The 23772-nt window shown below is 43.4% G+C and overlaps 1 protein-coding gene across 1 annotated transcript in view; it reads left to right on the top strand.

Annotated features, from left to right (window-relative positions):
• HS6ST3 (heparan sulfate 6-O-sulfotransferase 3) overlaps positions 1-22947 on the top strand; it is a 652782-nt gene extending 629835 nt beyond the window's left edge. Inside the window, exon 2 of the mRNA XM_029210572.1 lies at positions 21634-22947. Within this exon, the coding sequence (XP_029066405.1) occupies positions 21634-22342 (709 nt within the window). The 3' untranslated portion in view covers positions 22343-22947. The remainder of the gene's footprint in view (positions 1-21633) is intronic.
• Positions 22948-23772: the final 825 nt, after the last annotated feature.

Here is a 23772-nt window from a genome sequence, read left to right as displayed (position 1 = left end):
CATCCAGGGCTGAGACTGCATCCAGTACACCGCAAGGCTGAAGTCAGTCAAAGGCCAATTCGGAGAACGTGATACAGACCTGGATGACCCAGTGAGGCACCCTGACTCCTGAACACGAGAAAAGCAAGTACAAGGTGGTCTTACCATGGAGGCTTACTTTGACAGTTTGGTAGCCTTTCCTATCAAAAAAATGTAGCTCCGTCACATTCTGGACTCTATCCAGTATTATTAGAAATCCCTTCTTCTTCCTTCCATGAGGAAGGGAGACAAAGAGGTAAAGAGAGAAGGAGGAAGCAGACCAATCTCCTCCCCTCACCAGGCACAATGGAAGGACCCCTCCCCATAAAAGGTATTTGTTTGGGTTGTTATCATTTATTATTATTATTGTCATAAAACTTTGTGAATGATGAGAGTAGCTGATCTTTATTTAGTGCTTACTGTGTGGTCGACCGCGCTGAGATTTCTTCCTATTGTGTCTCACCAAATCCTCACAGGAAGCCCTGAGAGGTTGGTCCTATTTTTTATTTATTTATTTATTTATTTATTTATTTATTGTGGTACGCGGGCCTCTCCCTGCTGTGGCTTCTCCCGTTGCGGAGCACAGGCTCCAGACGCACAGGCTCAGCGGCCACGGCTCACGGGACCAGCCGCTCCGCGGCATGTGGGATCTTCCCGGACCGGGGCCCGAACCCGTGTCCCCTGCATCGGCAGGTGGACTCTCAACCACTGAGCCACCAGGGAAGCCCGGTTGGTACTATTTTTATCACCATTTGGACACAGGGAAAGTAACGCTTGGAGAGGTTAAATAATTTGTTCAAGTAAATGGTGTCAAAACTTGGATTCTGTCTAATGAGCAAATGTAGGACAATGTTAAACGTGCATTAGTAATTAAATTGAAATAGAAGGAAAACTTGAGTTTCCCTGAATTTGGGGAATTTGCTCCCAACTTAAAGCTTGGGTGTATGTCATGGGGTGAGAGAATCTGCTTTGCCTTTGTCTAAGGAAAAACGGTCCGTGAGACGCAAAACAAAACAACAACAAAAAATAGAGCTGAAGAGCTTAGTTAATTTTCCTATGACTTGTGTTACTCACAAAGAAGAAATTACAATTCAGGTTCTCCTGCGGCTTAATTATAGGCGTCTGTGCCGTGCACACTACACTAAGTACTAATAATAGGGACCATCCGGAGCCAAGTTCTCTAGAGACCTCCCACCTCCCTGGGGTCTGTTTAGGACAAGTGATAAGAAAACAATGCTCTATATGAAGGAGCAGCAGGTTCCTACACACTGTGAATCTTTTTTCTGGTTAATGAAGTAAAGTGAACATTTTTACTCGTGTAAGACCAACAGCAGAAATGAAAAGCCATTTTTGTTACTGACCTCCGTGCTGCAAAGGAAATATCCATTCAGTGTGTGAGCTAGGAAGGGATAAGGCCTCATCAGGAGACGTGCCCTGTGCTGCCTTGGCACAGAGACCCAGAAGAAATGGTCCTATTTTTAAAGGGCTTTTCTACTTCGGATACAATTTGGGCCCTTTTCCTAAATCATCTTTGAGTCAGAATAGCAATTCTTTTTTTCCCCACTTGGCTGGAGTGTTAAAGAATCTTTGGAAAATGTTCAATAAATGTCTTGAGCTCTATGTAAACAGGAAAAATAAAGTTATCTGTAAAAAGGATATCAAAGAAAAGCTTAATATTATTCAACGTTTTCTGTATTAGGAAGCAAATACATTTATTACAGTGTACAAAAAAGGTGGAATTACTTCATGGAATAGAACATACACTGGCTGCAACATAGTAGGTTTCTAAGTATCTGTTGAATGAATTAATGAATAAAAAATATGACTAGGAGACCTCATTAAAAACAAATTAGAAAGTTGAACACATATAATGAATAACATTTGTACCTACCTTTGTGATTTAGTCTTTTACCACCGAAAGAAAGCCTTGTTTAAAATACAAAGAATATTGAGGCTTGAAATTCAAGATGGAGGTATGAAAGAACCAGGAATATCTGGGTCTTAAGGCCAAGTCACAGCTAAGCTAACAAATTCAATTTTTATTAGATCAGAAAGAACATGTTTAGAACAAACTTAGGTAATGGAGGAGTCTTGGCCAGAGAGTGCATGTACCTGCTGGGGTGAGGCTGGGGTCGACCAGATGGGCTGGGGTCTTAGAGTTGGAATCAGGGCCGGGGGGACAGGCAAGGGCACACATATCCTTCTCCAGATTTTCTATGCCCTGTGAGGGAGGACTTCATTCTTTTTCAAGGTCACCTTTGGCGGACAGTCTGAATTCAGTGGCATCCCAGCTCTGGCCCAGATCAAACGTTCTTTTCTTTGATTGCCCCAATCTACCACCCACGCAAGATGTTAGTATAGCAGAATTTACTGATGGTTTGGGGTAGCAAAGAGGACTTCCAAGACAGAATCACACACAAATAAATTTAGAAGTTAATATTAGTCATCTTTTTTGCAAATCTTTCAAGCACTGTGCCACCAGAAGCTTCCTGCTGGCTAACATTTCCCCACATGCCTCCACCTTGATGCGTGACCTATCACTGTCTTTCTCTTTCTTGAAACTTCTTTTTCCTTCCTACTTCCCCTTACTCCAAATTCAAATTAGCTTCTTCTAGAAAGTGTCCGAGTCCTCACATTATCTGGCCCTCCATGCTGAGCACAGAGCTTCTGCTATATAAAAATACATGCCAATGCAGGTAAGTTGCTCAGCAAATTCAGTTCTCCTCCTGAAAAGAATTCTGAAGTTGACCCTTAAGACAACCTTTCGACATTGTTTTCCCTCCTCGAGAGCACATGAAAACAATGAAGATCTACACCGAAGGGCAGTTTTCCTGCTAATTAGCTTGCTAACCTTCCCATTTCATTCGTTAAGCTTTGAGATACTGCTTATTCCAACTATTAGCTGAAGCTCTGATCATTATAAAGTTGTCAACCAATCATGGTGTCTTTTCTCCTTCTGAATATGAGGACTTACCTTTGTATTTAAAAATGAACACACACACACACACACACACACACACACACCTGGGAGATATCGGTGTTGGACACTGGAGATATATCTTTGATATCTGACTTAGGGTTTGCTGGAAGGTTCCACGTTGTCAGTGGCTCCTGCAGATTTGAGCCTGAAGGAATCTGATATAGGGTTATCAGCTTCTTAGGATTCAGGTGAGAGCGGGGCCTGATTCCTTCTGTCCCTCTTCTCTGATCTCAGTACCTGTGAGATCAGCTCTGCCAGCTCTTTTATCTTATTTCTGGTCTGGCAGAGCAGCTATATATAAATTCCTTGCTTCTGAGGCTGGTTGCGTCTCAAGATAAATTTTGCAATTTACTTCCAGGAAGATTGAAGCATAAGTGCAGGTTTACCTGCCCCACAGCCATTCTAGGATCTGATAAACAGGAATAAAAGCAAAAATAAGTGTTAAAAATACAGAAGTGTAAAAAAGTGTTAAAAATACAGAAGAGGGGGATGGTATGAACTCTACATTCAGCGTTAGGAGAGTCTGTCCCATGTCATGTCATTTGGGCTGAATGCAAGGGTAGTAAAAGGCATCAACCTGCAACCTTCCATCTTGAGAAGGATCTACTCCATCTAGACTCTGTCATGGATATTGTCGCTGTCCGGTGAGGAATGAGACCCCTGAACCACAGCCTGTCTACTAGTGTGCTGCTTCTACTCTTGCCTCTGCTTTCTAGGGCTCAACAAGTACTTGTATGCAAGGAATAAATGCCTTATCCATTTCTCCATCACCCAGAGATGTCTTGACTCTCCACTATGGAAAATGAAATTCATGCACATTTTGTTTGCTTCACCTCTGTTTGTAACTTTCTCTTTCAGCTTTTTTCTCTTGGAATTGCTAATTGCCTTTCTTTTATCTTGTGGAGAGAAGAATTCTATGCCTCTTTCATCATTGTTATCCAAAATATTCAATTTAAGAATCCTGGTATTTGTTGAAAGTGAACCCCTTTTCTCTCACATAAGTTCCTTTTGGAGATATCTGAGTTGTCATCCTCGTAAACCTTTCCCTTGCAGACGTTAATACCAGTGTCTTAGAGCCCACCCTTTTTTCATGGATTCCTTTTTACTTATGTTGGGATGTTTTCTCGACTACAATTCTCTTTTTCCAGAAAATGTAGAGGAGGTAAATTTTCTGAGCATATCAATATTTTTGATTCTACACTTAATTGATAATTTGACTAGGTAGAAAATTCAGCGTTTAAAATCATTTTCCCACAGGAGTTTGAAGTCACTGATCCAATGTTTCTAGCTTTCAGAGTTCTGATTTTAAAAATTGTTGGCGGGCTTCCCTGTTGGCGCAGTGGTTGAGAGTCCGCCTGCCGATGCAGGGGACACGGGTTCATGCCCCGGTCCGGGAAGATCCCACATGCCGCGGAGCGGCTGGGCCCGTGAGCCATGGCCGCTGAGCCTGCGCGTCCGGAGCCTGTGCTCCGCAACGGGAGAGGCCACAACAGTGAGAGGCCCGCGTACCGCGAAAGAACAACAACAACAAAAATTGTTGGCAATTTGCTTTTTATTCCATCTTAACTCTTTTCAGGTCCTTTTTGGTCTTTAAAGTTCTAAAATTTTATCCACACTCTTTGAATTTCACAGGCTTTTTCAATTTGAAAAGTCATGTATTTTCAGGCTTAGGAAATATTCTATTTTTACTTTTATTATTTTTCCCTGTTGATTTCTTGTTTTTCTCTACTCTCTATTGGGAATCTTTTCTAAATGGGCATTAGACTTCTAGAATCCATCTCCTTCTGTCTTAACTGAATTTCTCATATTTTCCACATCTTCCCCTCCCCATCATATCTGGCAGGTTTATTCCGACTACTGATTTTGTTCAGGCCCAACATATATATGAATATAAATTAATTTCTAAGAATTCCATGTTTTGTTTCCTACTATCCTATTCTTTTTTTTTTTTTAGATGTTGGGAGGAGGAATTTATTAATTAATTTATTTTATTTTTGCTGTATTGGGTCTTCGTTTCTGTGCGAGGGCTTTCTCTAGTTGTGGCAAGCAGGGGCCACTCTTCATCGCGGTGCGCGGGCCTGTCACTATCGTGGCCTCTCCCGTTGCGGAGCACAGGCTCCAGATGCGCAGGCTCAGTAGTTGTGGCTCACAGGCCTAGTTGCTCCGCGGCATGTGGGATCCTCCCAGACCAGGGCTCGAACCCGTGTCTCCTGCATTAGCAGGCAGACTCTCAACCACTGCGCCACCAGGGAAGCCCAATCCTATTCTTATTTAATGGATATGGTAACTTCTCAGGATAGTTGTAATAATATTTTTGTTTCTTAAATTGTGGATTTCTTCTAGGCAGTTATTCTGTTTATTCATTTTTTCTCAAATGTTTAATAATCCTTAATGTTCCATTCATATTTATAGATAAAAACTAGTCTTATTAACGCAGGCAGCTAGGGAGAATTCCTCTGCCATTATGTTCATCTGTTTCTCCAGTAAGTACCTCCCTTTGCATTAGTTTTCCAGGGCTGCTGTGGTTAAAGTACCACAAAACTTAAATAACAGAAATTGATTGTCTCACACCTCTGGAGGCTAGAAGTCCACAGCAAGGTGCAGGCAAGGTTGGTTCTTCTGAGGGCTTCGAGGGAGAATCTATTCCACGCCTCTCTCCTAGCTTTTGGTAGTCTCAGACATGCCTTGGCTTGTAGATGGCCATCTTCTTGTGTCTTCACACTGTCTGTCTCTGTGTCCAAATTTACCCTCTGTATAAGGACACCAGTCATATTCGATTAGGGCCCACCCTAATGACCTCATCTTAACCTGATTCTCTACAAAGATCCAATTTCCAAATGAGTCACATTCACAAGTACTGGGAGCTAAGACTTCAGCATCTTTTGGGGAAACAATTCAACCCATAACACCTCTCGGTGAGAGATCAATAATGGGTTTTGTGTTGATTAGTAAAGATTGGCAGTTGGTCTGGTGAATTGAGAAAGACTAGTTGAGAAGAACTAGTCCTCCAAAGCCTCACTCCCAACCTCCCTCATCTCAGCAGATTATTTAGTCATTTAATTTCTTTAGAGAGCTGGTGGTCACATACTATTGTAACCAGATGAGAGAGGAAGGATGGTGGAGAAAGGGTTCCCTTATTTCCTCTAAAACACCCACCTTTGCTATCATAATCAATTCAGGTGTTATAACAAGATACCACATACTGGGTAGCTAAACGACAGGAATGTATTTCTCATAGTTCTGGAGTCTGGGAAGCTCAAGGTCAGGGTGCCAGCAGATTCCGTGTGTGGTGAGGACCTTCTTCCTGGTTTGCAGACAGCTGTCTTCTGGTTTCCTCACATGGCAGAGAGAGTAAGATCTGTTCTCTTTTTCTTCTTGTGAAAACACTAATCCCAGCATGGGGCTCCACCCTTAAGACCTCATCTAAACCTAATCACCTCCCAAGGGACCCATGTCCTAATACCATCCATTACGAGTTAAGGTTTCAACATATGAATTTTGGGGGGGGACACAGACATGCAGCCTATTACATTTTTTGGCTTCCTTTTAGAGGTGGGAAATTCATTCTCTTTATTTGAGTTATTTTAAGCACACAAATCAAAATGTGTTTCAAAGATACGTATATAAACTTGACTAGATGTGCTTTGTCCAAAACCAAAATGCCCCATGATTTGTTAAGGATCTGGATGTTTCTACCTGCTCGATGCTTGATCCCCCCTCCTTCATAGGGTCTGCCTCAGTCCTACCTGCCCTTCTGGCAGGGCAGGACTCTTGAGTCAGGACCCAGCTGAGGGCTCTTGTCTGTGCACAGAATCCCTAGACTAAACGTAAATCCCAGGTCATGGCCGGAATGCTTTAACAAGGGTTGTCCCACTAGAAGGGCACTATTCCAAGGGTACACGAATGAGCAAAAGTATATGGGGCAGATGGGATGAACGCGGGAAAGCACAAAAGTAACTTGCAGAGTATCGAAGAGGAAGAATTTAAGCGGAAGTCTGGATTAGATCTGAAAAACAACACGATGCTTCCTAGAAGGCGCCCTTTGAAATTCTCAAAAAAGAATGATTAAGGCACATTAAGAGGGACTACTGCTATTCAAATGGAAAATTAAACTTGGGGAACCACCAGCTCTAAAAATGTAACTTAAGCATCCACACAGTTTGCACCAAGGTTGGGTTCCATTTGTACTGGGGGCACGTGTCAAGCAGGGTAGGGTGTCATAAGAGAGAACTTCATTTTCCAGAACACCTCTCCCGAGTGCCTGAGTCAGAGGCAGAACACTGACCTTTCTAAACCAGGAGTTTACTCTATGCTAATTCTTAGTTTCAGAAACGAGTGAATGTGAGAGCATGATGTATGGGGACTCTGATCAGGAGTGACAATTGCACTGCCCGAGCCGGTGTCCCTCGTCTTCCTCAGCCCTCCTCCTGGTGCTGAGGTCCAGGACAGCGAGCTGTCTAAAAGAAAGACCACATCCCCGCAATTCCACGGGAGCAATCCTGCCCTAGGACAATAGAAGGGTTAGCAATCCTTACCTTTCTTTGGGATTATTTTACCATTAGAGAAAAGGCAGTCAGCAAAGAGTCATTTCATGTCAAAGCTCAGAGGGGCTTTCTGGGTTTGCACAAGGTGATTTTGATAGCTAGCTGACCTGATGGAATGTTCTGGGACTGCTTCTGTTCTGTTCCCGTAGTTTCCCTGTGGTAGGGGGTGACAGGTGGTATTCTCTCTTCTGCTGGAGCTTTGGAGAAAGCTACGTTTCCAGTCTGTCCTTAATTGCTGAAGCCTTCCATTCTGCCCGTGTGCAGCACTATCTATTATATATGCTGTGCTATTCTGCCCTACCTTCTAGCTTGAACAGAAAATTAAAATCCCTTCTTTCTTCCAAGTGTCTTTTGTGGTACAGGCTGTAAACACCGTCAACACCATCAAGCTCTCAGCGTGAGTTGAAAACCTCCAGAGCTAATGGCTCCGGCAACTTCCCACTGCCCCAAGAGAGGGTCACTGCATTTTAACTTCTGTGTGTCAGCCTCCATGGCTGTTTTGGGGGTGCGTGATGTGGCAGAAGGAGGCAGAATAGCCTTTAAAACCCATTGGAGGTCAATGTATTCCATTATATACATAGTGCTTCAGATTCAGTTTTAACCTTTGATGAAATTTGCAGTGTTGGAAATTTTTATGCTAGAGCAGACACAGGAAATCACAGGTGCAACTCATTTTGGTTTTGACTTACGATCACTGCGGGGCACCTAGAATTTTTATAAGCAAGTCTCTCTTTAACTTGAGTGTAAAGTGTCAGAAGTCGATAGCTTGTCTCTGTAATGTACATTAATAGGTAATATTGATTTGTGGAAATTAATTACTAGGAAAACAGCTCTTGCACTTACCTTGTGCTTGCAAAGATTTGAGGTCCCCCTTGTGGCTAGCATAAACCTAACCTGAAAACAGATGAAAAGAAGCTTTGAGCTGGTTTTTTTGTTGCCGTTTTTGTTCATTTTTTCCCCTTTCTTCTCGGTTACATTTGTTTGCTTGCTTTAGGGTTTTGAATTTTTTAAATTTTAGATTAACATCAGCATATTCCACATCATTTCAATGGAGGACTCAGAGATGGTAGCTGGTGTCGATTTTAAAAGGACAGGCTACTTCTTTTTTATGATTATTAAACTTAGATTCTTATCACCAAGAGAAATAATAAATGCAGAGGGGACATGTTTGGAAAAGTTCACAAAACAAGGGAATTGCAGTTGCATTATTCCATTTCTTAAGGGATGCCTCCTCTTTATTTTATTTTATTTTTTTTGCTGTACGCGGGCCTCTCACTATTGTGGCCTCTCCCGTTGCGGAGCACAGGCTCCGGACGCGCAGGCTCAGCGGCCATGGCTCACGGGCCCAGCCGCTCCGCGGCACGTGGGATTTTCCCGGACCGGGGCACGAACCCGTGTCCCCTGCATCGGCAGGCGGACTCTCAACCACTGCGCCACCAGGGAAGCCCCTCCTCTTTATTTTTAATCCAGGTATTGACTGCTCCACACTTGAATTGGTGAAGGGAACACCCAAGGCAAAGTTTAGACAGAACCGATTGATTTTTTTTCTGGGAGATTTAAACTATGGTGCATATATTTTTCTAAATTTCTGTCATTGCATTATTACTTAGGCAGAATTACAGCTGTGCCTCGGAACCCACTGCAGCTGAAAGATGTCATTGAGTGTCCATGTGGTAAGCTGGGCTTCTGGAAGGAACTCGGGCTCTTATTGTGAATAAGTGGATTTTGGAGAGAACCTGATTAGGGCTCCGAGTTACTTCCAGCATAATTTGGTTTCTCCTAGATTGGTTTGTGGAGTGGCATTGGCATCTGGTCACAGATGAATCACTAGCCCTGCCTTTTTTTCCTACCACCAAGGAAAATGTCATGCATGTGAGCTTAAGAAGAAAAAGAAAAGGAAAAATGAAAGGGAAAACCTCTGGTGTTCGGGCCTCGATAGAACCTATGAAAGTTGAAGATGGTGTCTAGTCTATTTCCCCTTCGATGCGCAGGTGTAATTAGCACAAACAAACTGCAGTTACGTGGCTTTGTAGGAGTGAAAAAGAAGACTGTGGTGTGCAGGTAACACTGGCCAAGGAATCACTTTATTCTTCAGGAACTGAAGAAAATTTCAAGCTCTAACACCATCTTTCTTGATCTTTTGGGCAAGATCCTTTAAGAATATGCATACATCGGGCTCCCCTGGTGGCGCAGCGGTTGAGAGTCCGCCTGCTGATGCAGGGGACGCGGGTTCGTGCCCCGGTCCGGGAAGATCCCACATGCCGCGGAGCGGCTGGGCCCGTGAGCCATGGCCGCTGAGCCTGCGCGTCCGGAACCTGTGCTCCGCAACGGGAGAGGCCACAACAGTGAGAGGCCCGCGTACCGCAAAAGAAAAAATAATAATAAGAAGAATATGCATAAATCTACAAGGATTGCATCAAAAGGACCAAGGTTCCATCTAAATAAGCTCCTACTGGCCCAAAATTAGATAATTTGAACATCAGTAGGGATAATGTATTGAATGTATTGAATAATGACTGCCATGTATTGAAACTCATTCTATATGTTTAGATGCATGAGCTCGTAATGATATTAAAACAAACAAACAAACCTCGACAAAAACCCCTTTGGAGGATTCTAGGAAAGCAAACTGTTATTTTGAAAACCAGTAAATAGAGCGAGTCAAACATTTCGTCTGCCTTGGAGTATCAAATAGTTGATGGGGGAAGTTTGTCTTCATAGAAGCGTGGTGGCTGATAACTGAAGAAGAAAGGATGTTATTAGACTGTCACCATGTGCAGTCCTCGAATGAATGATCACCAATGGCTATGGCACCACAAAAGGGCAAACCACCAGATATTAGTGCCTCCAGATTGAAGTGCACAGCACTGCCTCTGTAGAAACAAGAGCTTATTTTTTCAGAATGATTATCTTCCACAACTTTAAATGCTACCTGAAGGTGTATCCATGTCCTGGCATTTCTAGCTATTTCTTCTGGGTCCCCCTTTTCAGTGGGTTTCAAGGAGAAAATGAGCTAATGTACAAACCAGTGAAACCCCAAATGTAGAATAGTGAGCTCATGACATGTTTTCTTTCTAACTCTTAACTACATTTGGGCAAAATAAGACGACTCCACAGTCAGCTCTTGCGATCAGGCTGTGTCTTGTGTACCATTATACCCCGAGAATCTAACATAGTGCTTGGCATCAAATACATAATCAACGGATATTTTTAGATAAACAAATAAACTAGTCTAGTAGCTGAAGAAGAAAAAGAAAAGTCTCAGCTTCACTAGCTGTTTGATCTCAGGAACATCCTTTCGTATCTGTGAGCATCAGTTCCTTCATCTGTAAATTCTGCCTCTGATATGATTTTGTACTGAGAACCAAGTGAAATAATGGATGAGGAAAGTGTTTTGAAAACTATAAGTATGTTATACAAATAGAAAAGCGCTATCGGCTGGTTTTTTTAATTATTAACACAGCTTGTTTAATATTTAAAATTTCAATGTATTGGGTAGTTTCTGAGGCTCTGACATTCATGGAGAAAGGGAAATTTTTTTTTTTCTTTTGCGGTACGCGGGCCTCTCACTGTCGTGGCTTCTCCCGTTGGGGAGCACAGGCTCCGGACACGCGGGCTCAGCCGCCATGGCTCACGGGCCCAGCCACTCTGCGGCACGTGGGATCTTCCCGGACCGGGGCACGAACCCGTGTCCCCTGCATCGGCAGGCGGACTCTCAACCACTGCGCCACCAGGGAAGCCCGAGAAAGGGAAATTTTTGAAGTGGAGGGTGTGCACTATGCTGAGGGTCTGCTTCTCAGCTACTGCTGGACCCTTTATGGTCATTAGTTTAGTCATTAAGTCCCACAACCCTATGAAGTAAGCATTTATACCCTGGCTATTTAGATGAGGAAACTAAGGGTCCCAGAGGTCATATAAGCTAACCAACTCACCCCAAACGTGAGATGGACCTGACATAGAAACCAGATCTTTCTAACTTGAAACTCATTTTCCTTCCACAGCGCCTTAGCTCCCAACATGTCTGAAGTTTTGTGTTCATGCTCCATTTGAATGGTAGAGCTTGACTTGCATTTTCCTTGAATCTTCTCTTCCTGAATAAAGGCATCAGAACAGCCAACTTCAGGATCCAGTAACCTTTCTGGGACACATTTCTGAGTCTTTGTAGCACTGTGTTTAAAAAGACCTATTTTAAAACCAGGAACAGAATGATGGCGTTGCGTGAGGTTTGGCTGTATCTGAATTCCCTTGCATCGCTATTTCTAACCACCCTTTATTGTCCTGATACAACTGCAGCTTTGGGCTTCCAGGTTACCTGGGAGCGTTAAAAATGCATGGAACTGCAGTAATTCCCACTTGTCTCTAACACCCTTTCCTCAAGGGTGAATTTGTTATGTAGTTGTGAGGGAGCTCAGGAAAACTGTGTTTAGGACTTTTTCCAAGTTCTAAGCATCTAAGAGAGCCTCTGACCCTGAGAGGGGACAGGTACCCCTGCCTCCCCAGCCCCTGCCATGTGCTGCCTCGCTCCCATCGACCCACAGGTAAACATAAATCCCTCACCCTGAGATGCTTATGCTTCTGGAGCTTTGACTTCAGACAAAGCCTGGACCCCTGCGGCAGTAAGTTGCAAAGTATCTCTAAGACAGCCTGCCACTTACAAGATGATGGAAGAGACTGTGGGGACTCTCATCACTTTGTGAAATTTCAGATATCATCTAAAAGCCTGTGTAACTCAAAGGGTTATTTTGATGACCAAATTGATTAGTGGAAGTACTTAGAACTGTACTTGGACATAGTATGCACTCAGTAAATGTGAGCCATTATTATTATTGCTATTAGTACCAATTTTTCTTTCAATAGGTACACTGAATTTAAAAATTCAATAAAAATTTCCATTTTTGTTTTAATAACTAAAGCATTTAGAACTGTACTTGGACACAGTAGGTACTCAATAAATGTTAGCCATTATTATTATTGCTATTAATATCCATTTTTCTTTCACACGGAACTTTCCATATTTTAAGTTAGCTTGCTTTTAATCATTGCTTGGGGGATGAGCTTCAAGGCACTCTTTCTTTGAGAACTGGCAAGGGATGGAATCAGGTGGGGAATCTCTTAAGTATTTTGTTGAATATGCTAAAATGATTGCCCAGTCCTGATAGCAGAATCTAGGAAAATCCTAACCCAAAAGAATCTCTCATGGAAGAATATGGCAAAATCTGGACACAGAAGATTTATTTTTCAGTTTTGTGATGTTTTAGGAGCACCTGTATCAAAGCTGCCAGGTATAAACCTAAATATCAAAACATGTGCCTTGTCCTTGAATGCCCTGATTGATTACTTTTCCTTTCCAACTTGGCTACTACAAAACAATGGCAATGAAGACACCTCCTCGCTTCTACCCTGTAATTCTCACATTCCCGAAAAGCAGCGCCTGAGAAATTAGCTAAAGAGCGAGCACGACCGAACACGCGTGGCCTAATAACACAATCTGAGTGTACTATCTGGTGTTCTGCTTTGCCTGGCTGGGAGTAGAGCCGTGAGTGAGATTGAACTGGGCCTTATCTCACTCTGGGGCGGCTCCGGGCTTCAGGTGGATGCCCGCATGCATAAACCACAGCTTTGCAGAGCAGAGTGCCTGCAAACGTCCTCGTGCCCAAGTCCCAGCGCGGCAACGAAAAGCAGAGCGCCTCTGAACCAAATAATCACAGAAGTCCCTGAATAATGCATGAGAGCAGGACCCTCCCTGGCACATTTGAAACTGTACTGGGAGGAACCGTACTCAGCAAGCTAGCAGAAACACGTCCCTGGAACACGCATTTCCTGAAATTTATTCTTGTAGCAGCCGCTTGGGGGAAACTGAAAGCAAACATGACAACGAAAATCATGGCATTTCTGTGAGTCTGAGGCCCCTAGGATTTGTGTCAATATTAAGAAGCAATGTGACAAGATTTAAAATGTTATCTTATTGATAAATACTACTTCTTCTTCTGGGGAATTTGGGGGGTGGACTGATCCTCGTGGAGAAATGACCAATATCGTCTGGAAACCTCTATTTCTTGCTTTTGTTTGGTTGGTTTAGTAACATGTGCAGCTTCCCATTATTAAAGCTAGCTGATACCTAGACTTGCAGAAAAGCTCCATCTCAAGAGGCTGTTTCTGTGAGGACCAGCCCTGAACATAATCAGATGAGGCACTTCCCCCTTTCTGATCTAGATGTCGGCTTTAATATAGCTGCAGTGATGAGTGGGATTTGATTCCACAAATGTTTAGCCTCTAATCTGATATTCCAGCTACTCATTAAGTGTAAAATAAATCTTTTAGGAAGTATGTTTCCTCACCACCATGTCACAAACCCCGCCTGGCTGTCCTGGAATGTCCATCTTAGGCTCGTGATCTGAACAGGGCATCTTCCTGGTCCAGCTGGGAGGAGGGAGAGCCAGGAGTCTGTTTCATGGCCTTCCCCTGACTTTCAAGTAGACTTGTTTCCTGGCACCTGAAGATGTCAGGCCTCATGGAAGGGCCCTGTCTTCACCTGTGCTGACCATGGTAGGCTATATTTTGGCATTGTAATGATGAAATGAGGGCAATTATCTTGACTCAGAAATTCTGTTCCTAGCAATTTAGTCACTGCACAAATATTTATGGCTTAGGATGTTCATCAGATTATTGTTTATAGTAGCCCCCACTGCAAACAGAATCAGCTAAATTGTCCAAAACTGGGAGATTGGTCACATAAATTCCGGGACATCCATAATTGGAATAGTATGCTCTTAAGGAAGAACATTAAATAAAATGGAAAATATATCCCCCTTGTATTTTTAAGTTTAAAATACATGTTAAAAATATAATGTACAGTATGATCTCAAATCTGTAAAAGAAAGAAATGGATATTTAACTGTGGTTATATCCGAGTGAAGTAATTATAAGTAATTTTCATCTTCTTTTTTTACGGTTCTGCATTGCTCATACTTTCCATAATGACAGTGTGTTGCATTAATTATCACTGGGGTTTGGGGGTGGGGATTAATGATTTAAAAAAAAAAGACCAGCTACAACCAAAGTATTCTCCCTTTAATGTTACCAGGTACACAGGGAAGAAAAGGGATGCAGAGCCCCTCCCCTCCTGAGGGAAGCACAATGGGCTTTCCTCTCCCCAATATCTTACCAACAGAAAAGTGTCAAGATCTCTGGGTAATAAGTAAGATAAAACATGCCTTAGTCAAAAGGGTCTGGCTGCTTTGTAAGTCAGTCACCGTCAGGGAGGAGGTGACGACGGCAGCTTGGTAGGGGATGCAGGGTTTCTGGATGAAGTAAGATAAGGACATGTGAATGTTTCCATTTTCTCATCACAATGCCCGACATCCTTGGGACCAATTGCTGTGACACACACCATTGTCAGCCCCCGAAAGTTCTTTATTACAACACTTAACCATCATCTTCCCCAATTTCCCATTTGCTTAGAACATCATTCTTAAATTCCTTAATTTGTTTTCAAGGCTCGAATAAAAGACCCTTTCATCACTCTGTCAAAGGGCAGTCTGATTGCCAAGCTCTAAGTGCTGTGATTCCCCCTATCAGATACAGAATAGTGCAGCTAATACTCTACTGAGATAATGAAGAATGGGCAGCCCATAATGAGCATGCAGCTCTAAAGAGAGTCAAGAAATTAATTCCATTCTGAGAATTTGGAAGATGACTCCTGCACACAATACAGCAGGGTGGAGGGAGAGCTAAGTTTCACTTTTTAAAAACGCGCACATCAGCTTGTGTTTAAGATGGACTGGTTGTCTGTGCCTACTCCCTGGTGAGGACCAAAGAGCTCCTTCAGATGCCCCCAAGGCCACCTTACAGTCACTCGTGGTGTTCTTTTGTGAGACGCTGAGCTTTGGCAAAACTTGATTATATGTAGAGAAAACTCATTTCAAAGTCTGCAGGGCAAGAGGAAGGAGGAAAGATTATTTCCTATACATTTCACAAGGTCTAGGCTAAGGGAAATCATTAGCCTGGGCCAATTCTGTTGGCTAAGGCACCAACAGAAGTTTCCTGGGGACAATCACCATGAGAATTCCTAAAACAGTGACTGATAAAATGTATCTATTTTTTAATTCCATGAACATTGGACAACTGAACATCCATGATGTACAAGGTGATGTATCATGTGCTCTGGAGGCTGAAGGATGAGTAAGACGTAAAGCCAGTTCAAGGGATAAGATATTCACTGGTCCCGGAATGAAGATAAAAGCACGAGCGGCACGTGTTTCAGCAGGTGGGGATGAGGGAGAGGATCCCTTCTGCTGAGGACATCAAAGGAGGCTGATGGGAGGAGTTCCTAGTTGAACTGGTTTTTAGGAATGCTTCAAACTGTGGATTGTGGAGATATTAACTGTGTTACTTGATTTTACAAGAGGTAAGCCGGTGGTGGAAGGAATATACTTATTAACCCTCCTTGTGAACCTGGCATCTTGTAGGTTCCTTCAAATATGTTCTCACTGGACAGGCATGTCATAGCCTCATGGAAGTGAATATCTTTTAATCACCACAGGCACAGTGATTCCAGGGACTTCTGTGATGCGCATACCAGCACTGCCTGTTTTACATCACAGAATTGAAAGGGAAGGATTAGATAGAAGGAAGAAGGGAATACGGAGGAGGAAAAGGTAGTTTAGAGGAAGCTGAGGAAGAGGAACAAATGGTGAAGGTTGGGTGTGTGACAGTTCTTCAGTTCTGATTCTTTCTCATCAGTACCCACGGTTCTGGGTTCTTCCCTGCTGGTCTCTCACTATGGCTGTCCAATGTCTGTCCTGGTCTCTGCCTACTTTTATCCATCCCAAACTCTGTTGCTCCGTGCATCTTCCTAAATCAACACTTTTCCTATTTTAGCAATTCACAGGTGCATGTAGAGCCCATGACAATTGGGCCTCAGCCTCCTGTTCTAGCTTATGTCCCTCTTTTCATTCATTCATTTATTGACCAAACATTCAGTGAAATGCACAACATGAACTTCCTGGTCTCATTAGGCCACTCTGCTCTCTGTACCTTCTGAAATATTCTCTTAAATATTCTTTGTCTACTGCTTACCTCCATGACCTGCTAATCCATGCCTCTTTTTCTAATCTACCACTTTTACACCTACAATACTTGAGTACGTTCTATTTTTTTTTATTCTCCACATTTCCTAGAGCAGCTCCTTACATACAACAAACCCTCAATAAGCATGTGTTAATTAAATGACTTGCTAATTAAAGAAATGAGCAATTATACAATAAACTGCTTGTTGAAATACAGGTTCTTGAAGCAGAGGGGAAGAAAACTACTAAGTTTAACATTAAAAAAACTCATTTCTATTAATTATCTGGTGTATGAAATATTCTGCTTTTTACCCAAAGTCTGTATTGACTGTCTCTCTCTCTCTCTCTACCTCTCTCTGTCTCTGCCTATCAACCATCACAATCGAATGATGGATGTATTAGAAGATTATATGCATTTTTATTCTTTTCACACATTTTGGACATTCAAAAATAATGTCAGATTAGTTTTTAGGGGAGAAAAGAAGGGTCTATTTATCAAAGGCAATATTAACCTTAGTCATTAAAATACACTTATCTCGTATGAAGGTCACTTCTTTTCCACGGTATCATTTATTGAATGCTTGCAGAGAGCAGGATTTGTGGAGGTGCCATGGGACACCAGGCCTAAGGTCCAGTGGTCAAAGAGGAACTTAAAGGGTAGATGTGACCAAGACTTTCATACGCACGTTAAAAGCACAGTAAGTGATGCAGTAAATCCTCGAGGCCAGAAAGGTCAGAGGAGATGGAAATGAGGCTTGAGCTGGGCCAGGAAAGACGAGCAGGATGCAGATGAGTGAAGGAAAAGGCAAAGACTGAAGGAAGGCAGTCATGTCCTTGTGCTGTGTTTAGAATTTTTTAATAGGATTACCTTGCTGTAGAGCAAGAGACTGAAAAGTGTGTGTTCTGTGTATTTGTGCTTTTGTAAGCCAAGATGGTCCCTATGATAATCATCAGTTAAAATAATCATTGAATTGGGCTTCCCTGGTGGTGCAGTGGTTGAGAGTCTGCCTGCCGATGCACGGCACACGGGTTCGTGCCCCGGTCCGGGAGGATCCCACGTGCCGCGGAGCGGCTGGGCCCGTGAGCCATGGCCGCTGGGCCTGCGCGTCTGGAGCCTGCGCTCCGCGGCGGGAGGGGCTGCAGCGGTGAGAGGCCCGCGTACCGCAAAAAAAAAAAAAAAGGAACGGGTGTCGATGAGAGCCTCTGCATGTGGCCACATGGCCTTTGCTTGGGAGCTGCTTGTCCTTCTTCTCTGGTCTCTGTTTTACCCTCCATTGTGCTGTTGAACAATTAACGTTTGAAAAGGAAAGTTGCAGATTTCAGAGTATTTTTAAGAATTTTCCTTGGTTTGGGATAGATTGGAAGTTTGGGATTGACATGTACACACTGCTGTATTCAAAACAGAAAATCAACAAGGACTGTATAGCACAGGGAACTCTGTTCAATATTCTGTAATTACCTGAATGGGAGAAGAATTTGAAAAAGAATAGACACATGTATATGTATAACTGGATCACTTTGCCGTATACCTGAAACTAACACAACACTGTTAATCAACTATAACCCAATGTAAAATAAAAATTTTTTTAAATAAAATATTTTGTATTTTCTAAAAAAAAAAACGAATTTTCTTAGAAACTAAATTGAGAGTTATGGGAGCAGAAGAAAATGAGTTTCTGTTGTTTGGGAGCAGGGAAGAGAGTCATGAAACTGGAGTGAAGCTTGTACATACACAATGAAGGTTGGGCGTGTGGCCTGGAGGTAGACATCATTTCATCAATGACTTTTGCAGTTTTCCGTCTGATAGTAGAGGAGCAAATGAAAGTAGAGAAAAAAATAGAGATGAGAAAAAATGCTTTTAATCGATCAAATTGTGTTTTCTTCTTCAATAATTAGGTGTTCTTCAACCCTATTTTCTTTTTACTATTATTCTAGCTTGGTATTTTGACTGCTTTGCAAGATTGAGACAAACAAATAAAACATACATGAGAATATGTCGGACTAAAGCAATACCCAAATGCTATTAGGCACTTGGTTCCAGAACCATGAGATGGGACAACTTTGTACTTCATCAATATGAATGTTGCCCTAGTCCATTTTTGTGTCTTGATGTCAGAGTTTGTTTTCGTTACAAATGGACCTCTGTCCTATTTGGCTAGTAGAACTTGCAGACATTTGGGGCTTATTTTACTCACGTAAACAGCACTCTACAACTTAGCTAGTCTTTGTTAAATGCAGTGTTACATTGAATAAAGTTAAATTTGAAACCAAGATCATTTTAAAGTGTAAGCTAGTTTCAGTTAGCTTTGAGACCATGTGGAGTCCAATGCAAAGAAAGCACAGGGAACTCTATGGCCAGTTAATTTTCCCAAGTGAGACCAAAGCCTCTCAGGTTCCAGCAGCAAGTTCCAGTTAACCCTTTATGTCACAAACTGTTGTAATTCCCAGCCCTAAAATCCTCCAGCTCTTATGATTATTTTAAAAATCTGGATTGTGTCTAAATTTGAGACACATAAATGGGGTTGAGTCTTATCAATCGATAGTCATCATCTTTCTTGTTTAAATCCTCTTTTGTGTTTTCCGTTTTGTCCAATTGACAAGGGAACTTACAGGTTTCCCATCTGTGATCTTTTTTGTTTTCCCTGCGGTACGTGGGCCCCTCACTGCTGTGGCCTCTCCCGTTGTGGAGCACAGGCTCCGGACGCGCAGGCTCAGCGGCCATGGCTCACGGGCCCAGCCGCTCAACGGCATGTGGGATCTTCCTGGACCGGGGCACGAACCCGCGTCCCCTGCATCGGCAGGCGGACTCTCAACCACTGCGCCACCAGGGAAGCCCCCCCATCTGTGATCTTATTTGAGCATTCAAAAATCTGTCTGGGGCTTCCCTGGTGGCACAGTTTTAGTCTGCCCAGGGGCACCCTGAGTGTCACCCCTGGTGATAAAGGTGGGGTGGGCAGCCCATTCCATTGGCAGCTGCTCAAATGATGAGAAAGATTTTCCTTACTTGGAATCAATGTTTGCTTTCCTCTAATGCCTACTGCTGTGTCTTTTTTTTTTTAAACATCTTTATTGGAGTATAATTGCTTTACAGTGTTGTGTTAGTTTCTGCTGTATAACAGTGAATCAGCTGTATGTACACATATATCCCTATATCCCTTCCCTCTTGCGTCTCCCTCCCACCCTCCCTATCCCACCCCTCTAGGTGCTCACAAAGCACCGAGCTGATCTCCCTGTGCTATGCGACTGCTTCCCACTAGCTATCTATTTTACATTTGGTAGTGTATATATGTCCATGCCACTCTCTCACTTCGTCCCAGCTTACCCTTCCCCCTCCCCATGTCCTCAAGTCCATTCTCTACGTCTGCGTCTTTATTCCTGTCCTGCCCCTAGGTTCTTCAGAACCATTTTTTTTTTTTTTAGATTCCATATATGTGTGTTAGCATAATGAGGTGTCACCTCATACCAGTCAGAATGGCCATTATCAAAAAATCTACAAACAATAAATGCTGGAGACGGTGTGGAGAAAAGGGAACCTTCCTGCACTGTTGGTGGGAATGTAAATTTATACAGCCACTACGGAGAACAGTATGGAGGTTCCTTAAAAGACTAAAAATAGAACCACCATATGACCCAGCAATCCCACTACTGGGCATATACCCTGAGAAAACCATAATTCAAAAAGAGTCATGTACCACAATGTTCATTGCAGCTCTATTTACAATAGCCAGGACATGGAAGCAACCTAAGTGTCCATTGACAGATGAATGGATAAAGAAAATGTGGCACATATATACAATGGAATATTACTCAGCCATAACAAGAAACGAAATTGAGTTATTTGTAGTGAGGTGGATGGACCTAGAGTCTGTCATAGAGAGTGAAGTAAGTCAGAAAGAGAAAAACAAATACCGTATGCTAACACATATATACTGCTGTGTCTTTATCTGTGTCGACTTTTCCACATCTCTTCTGGCCTCTTCACACCTCTCTTGCCCTTTTGAGCCAGTGGTGCCCTAATCTTTACCTGATCATTCTGAAGCTAGCCATTTATAAAATGTATCTCTTCTCAATGTTCCAATAGATGCCATTAGATGAGATGAGACCTGTGATTATAATAACCACCACACCTGACAATTCGTAGGCACTCAATAAATATTAGTTAATTTTTGTTTTTAAAATATCAATATGGTGCCCAGGAAAGCACAGAAGCTTTGAAATCAAATAGGCCTAAATTTTATTGCATCAAGTATTAATTTGCTCTAGGATCTTGGGCTGTATTTTTCACCTTTCTCAGTCTCTGTGTTATCAGCTTTTTTTAAAAAAGTCGTGATAAAGCCCATTTTACAAAGTTATGTTGAAGGTGATCTGTGCCAGTATCCATAAAGTACCCAGCTCAGTTTCTAGCACACAGTAACTGCTCGGTAAATATTGGTCTCCACACACAACACATCCTTCCCCTACCCCACCCACCTCTTAACCCAGAACACCCCTGTGAACAGGAAAGATTAAGGAGACTTGGCTTCCAGCTTTGCTCTTTCTAGTCACATGACTTTGGGTAAATCATCCTAACCCCCTTGCACTGTTTCCCTATCAAATAGTCCCCCGTGTCTACTACAAAAGTTCCTTTTAAGGATCAAATAAAATATCAGATGGGTGATAACGTTCAGTAAACATGGCGTGTTCTCTTAATGTAAGGTATTGTTATTGCTGGTAGCGATTGAACAGTGAATGGTTGCTGAATGAATTATTGCTGATCGATTCCCCCAGCCCCGCCCCTCCCCACCCTGGAGCAGAAAGAAAAAACCCAGCAAATAGTACTGAAAACCGATTCATGCGTGTTTGTATTGTAGAAACACGCACATAGGGGAACATGGCCCGACAGGTGCAAATCCAGGCAGATATTCTCACGTGACCATCTGGCAGAAAAACCCATTGAGTCAATGCTGATACAGACGCTACAGAGGCGCGGGGTCCCAGGGTTATAGTTACGGCGGACTGACGCTCTTCGTCTAATCTCTTCCAGGAATTTCTATTACATCACCATGTTGCGGGATCCGGTGTCCCGGTACCTGAGCGAGTGGAAACACGTCCAGAGAGGGGCCACGTGGAAAACCTCCCTCCACGTGTGCGATGGGAGGAGCCCCACCCCCGATGAGCTGCCTACCTGCTACCCCGGGGACGACTGGTCTGGGGTCAGCCTACGGGAATTCATGGATTGCACCTACAACCTGGCTAACAACCGCCAGGTGCGCATGCTGGCCGACCTCAGCCTGGTGGGCTGCTACAACTTGACTTTCATGAATGAGAGCGAGAGGAACGCCATCCTGCTGCAGAGCGCCAAGAGCAACCTGAAGAACATGGCTTTCTTCGGGCTCACGGAGTTCCAGCGGAAGACGCAATTTCTCTTTGAGAGGACATTCAACCTCAAGTTCATCTCCCCCTTCACGCAGTTCAACGTCACGCGGGCTTCCAACGTGGAGATCAACGAGGGTGCCCGCCAGCGCATCGAGGAGCTCAACTTCCTGGACGTGCAGCTGTACGCGTACGCGAAGGATCTCTTCCAGCAGCGCTACCACCGTACCAAGCAGCTGGAGCGCCAGAGGGACCGGCAAAAGAGGCGCGGGGAGCGGAGGCTGCAGCGGGAGCACAGGGGCCGCCGGTGGCCCAGACAGGACGGGAACCCAGAGGGGGCAGTCACGGAGGACTACAACAGCCAGGTGGTGAGATGGTGACCCCCCTGCCCTCCCCTCCTCTCCACAGGAGGGGGAGCATTAACCGGGGCACTGCCCTACCTTGGAGAATGTGGGACCATGCTGAGGACGTCTGGCTGGCTGTAGGTGGCTTGACTGGGGCCCCTGCTTCCTCTTTGTCTTCACCTTTATCCAGCTGGAGATGATCCGTCTTCTTCTTTTTCTCCTGACATTTTTCAGTCTGTGATATTAAGTAGGGTAGGAATGCATCCAATAATAGACCGCTTTAGAAGGTCAAGGGGAGAAGCACCAAAAGGGAAAGAGTCCTTGGGATCTTTTTTTTTTTTTTTTTTGCGGCGGCGGCATAGGTTATAGTTTGGGCAACTGGAACCCACCAAGGCACACGTGAAAAGTCAAATTATGGCTTGGGTGTTCTGCTGAAACTGATCTGTTCATACTGCCTCTTTAATGGAAATACTGCTGTTTAAAGAGAGAGGAAGAGAAGGCTTTTTCAGCCTTTAGATGAGGTTTAACGCCAACTCTCTCTTGGCACTTGGCTGTCATCTTTGGACTCTATTTGAATGTGGGTTAAATCACAAGTAGTGTAAACATGTTTTGTTGTTACAGTTGTTTTTCAACAAGATTACCCTGCTACTGACCAACACTGGAGACTCACATCCCCTGCATCTTAGCCCTGAGCCATGCTTCCTTCCCCATCTTTTAAGGAAAGGCTAGTAGATTCAGGACAGGCATGCCTCAGAGAAATGAACACTGGTAGGGGCATTCGGGAGAAAACGTGCTTATTAACGAATGCCTACAGAGATCACCATTTACCAATTTTTATTTTCAGCGTAAGGAATGAATGATAAATTAACGGGGGCAGGGAAAGCAGGAGGATAACTACATGTCTAGCATTTCCAATCTGGCTACAGAGCCTTAGTTTTCTAAGGACTCTTTCAGAGTTTTACCTCTGTGGAGCAGTCATCTTCTTCGGTACAGGACCACCACGTTTGAAACACTGCTGTCACAGAGGAAAAGACGTTTAAAAAGAATTTGGCCTGAAGAATAGGAACTCAGCTAGCATGTATACAAAATATAGTCAAGGTCACTAAATTAAAAAATAACTGATTTAGGCCACGAGACATGGAACACAGTGGAGTGGTTATCCCAGGAGTTTAGAAAGACTCTACCTCCCGATAGCTCGAATATCTCTGGCCTGATAACACTTTCTCCTCACATGATCTCTGTTGTGAGAGTGTGGCTACAACAGGACCAAAAAATGTGCTGCATTGCTAAGCGCTTCTTACTCTCACCTTTTCCCAATCGCAACTACAATAACACAAAATTTTCGAGTAATAAGGGGAGGCCTATGGCAGAGGGAATAGAAAATCCTTGCCCAGCGTTTAGTAGGAGATCAGAGTGAGCAGAAAGTTTCACAACAGATTGATCTGATCAATCCCTTCAAGGAGCTG

The sequence above is a fragment of the Monodon monoceros genome, unplaced genomic scaffold (genome assembly GCF_005190385.1).
Source record: "Monodon monoceros isolate NGI ecotype Baffin Bay Population unplaced genomic scaffold, NGI_Narwhal_1 Super_Scaffold_8, whole genome shotgun sequence".
Lineage (NCBI taxonomy): Eukaryota > Metazoa > Chordata > Mammalia > Artiodactyla > Monodontidae > Monodon > Monodon monoceros.
Note: the sequence above shows the minus strand (reverse complement) of the source record. Positions and strands in the feature narration are given on the sequence as shown.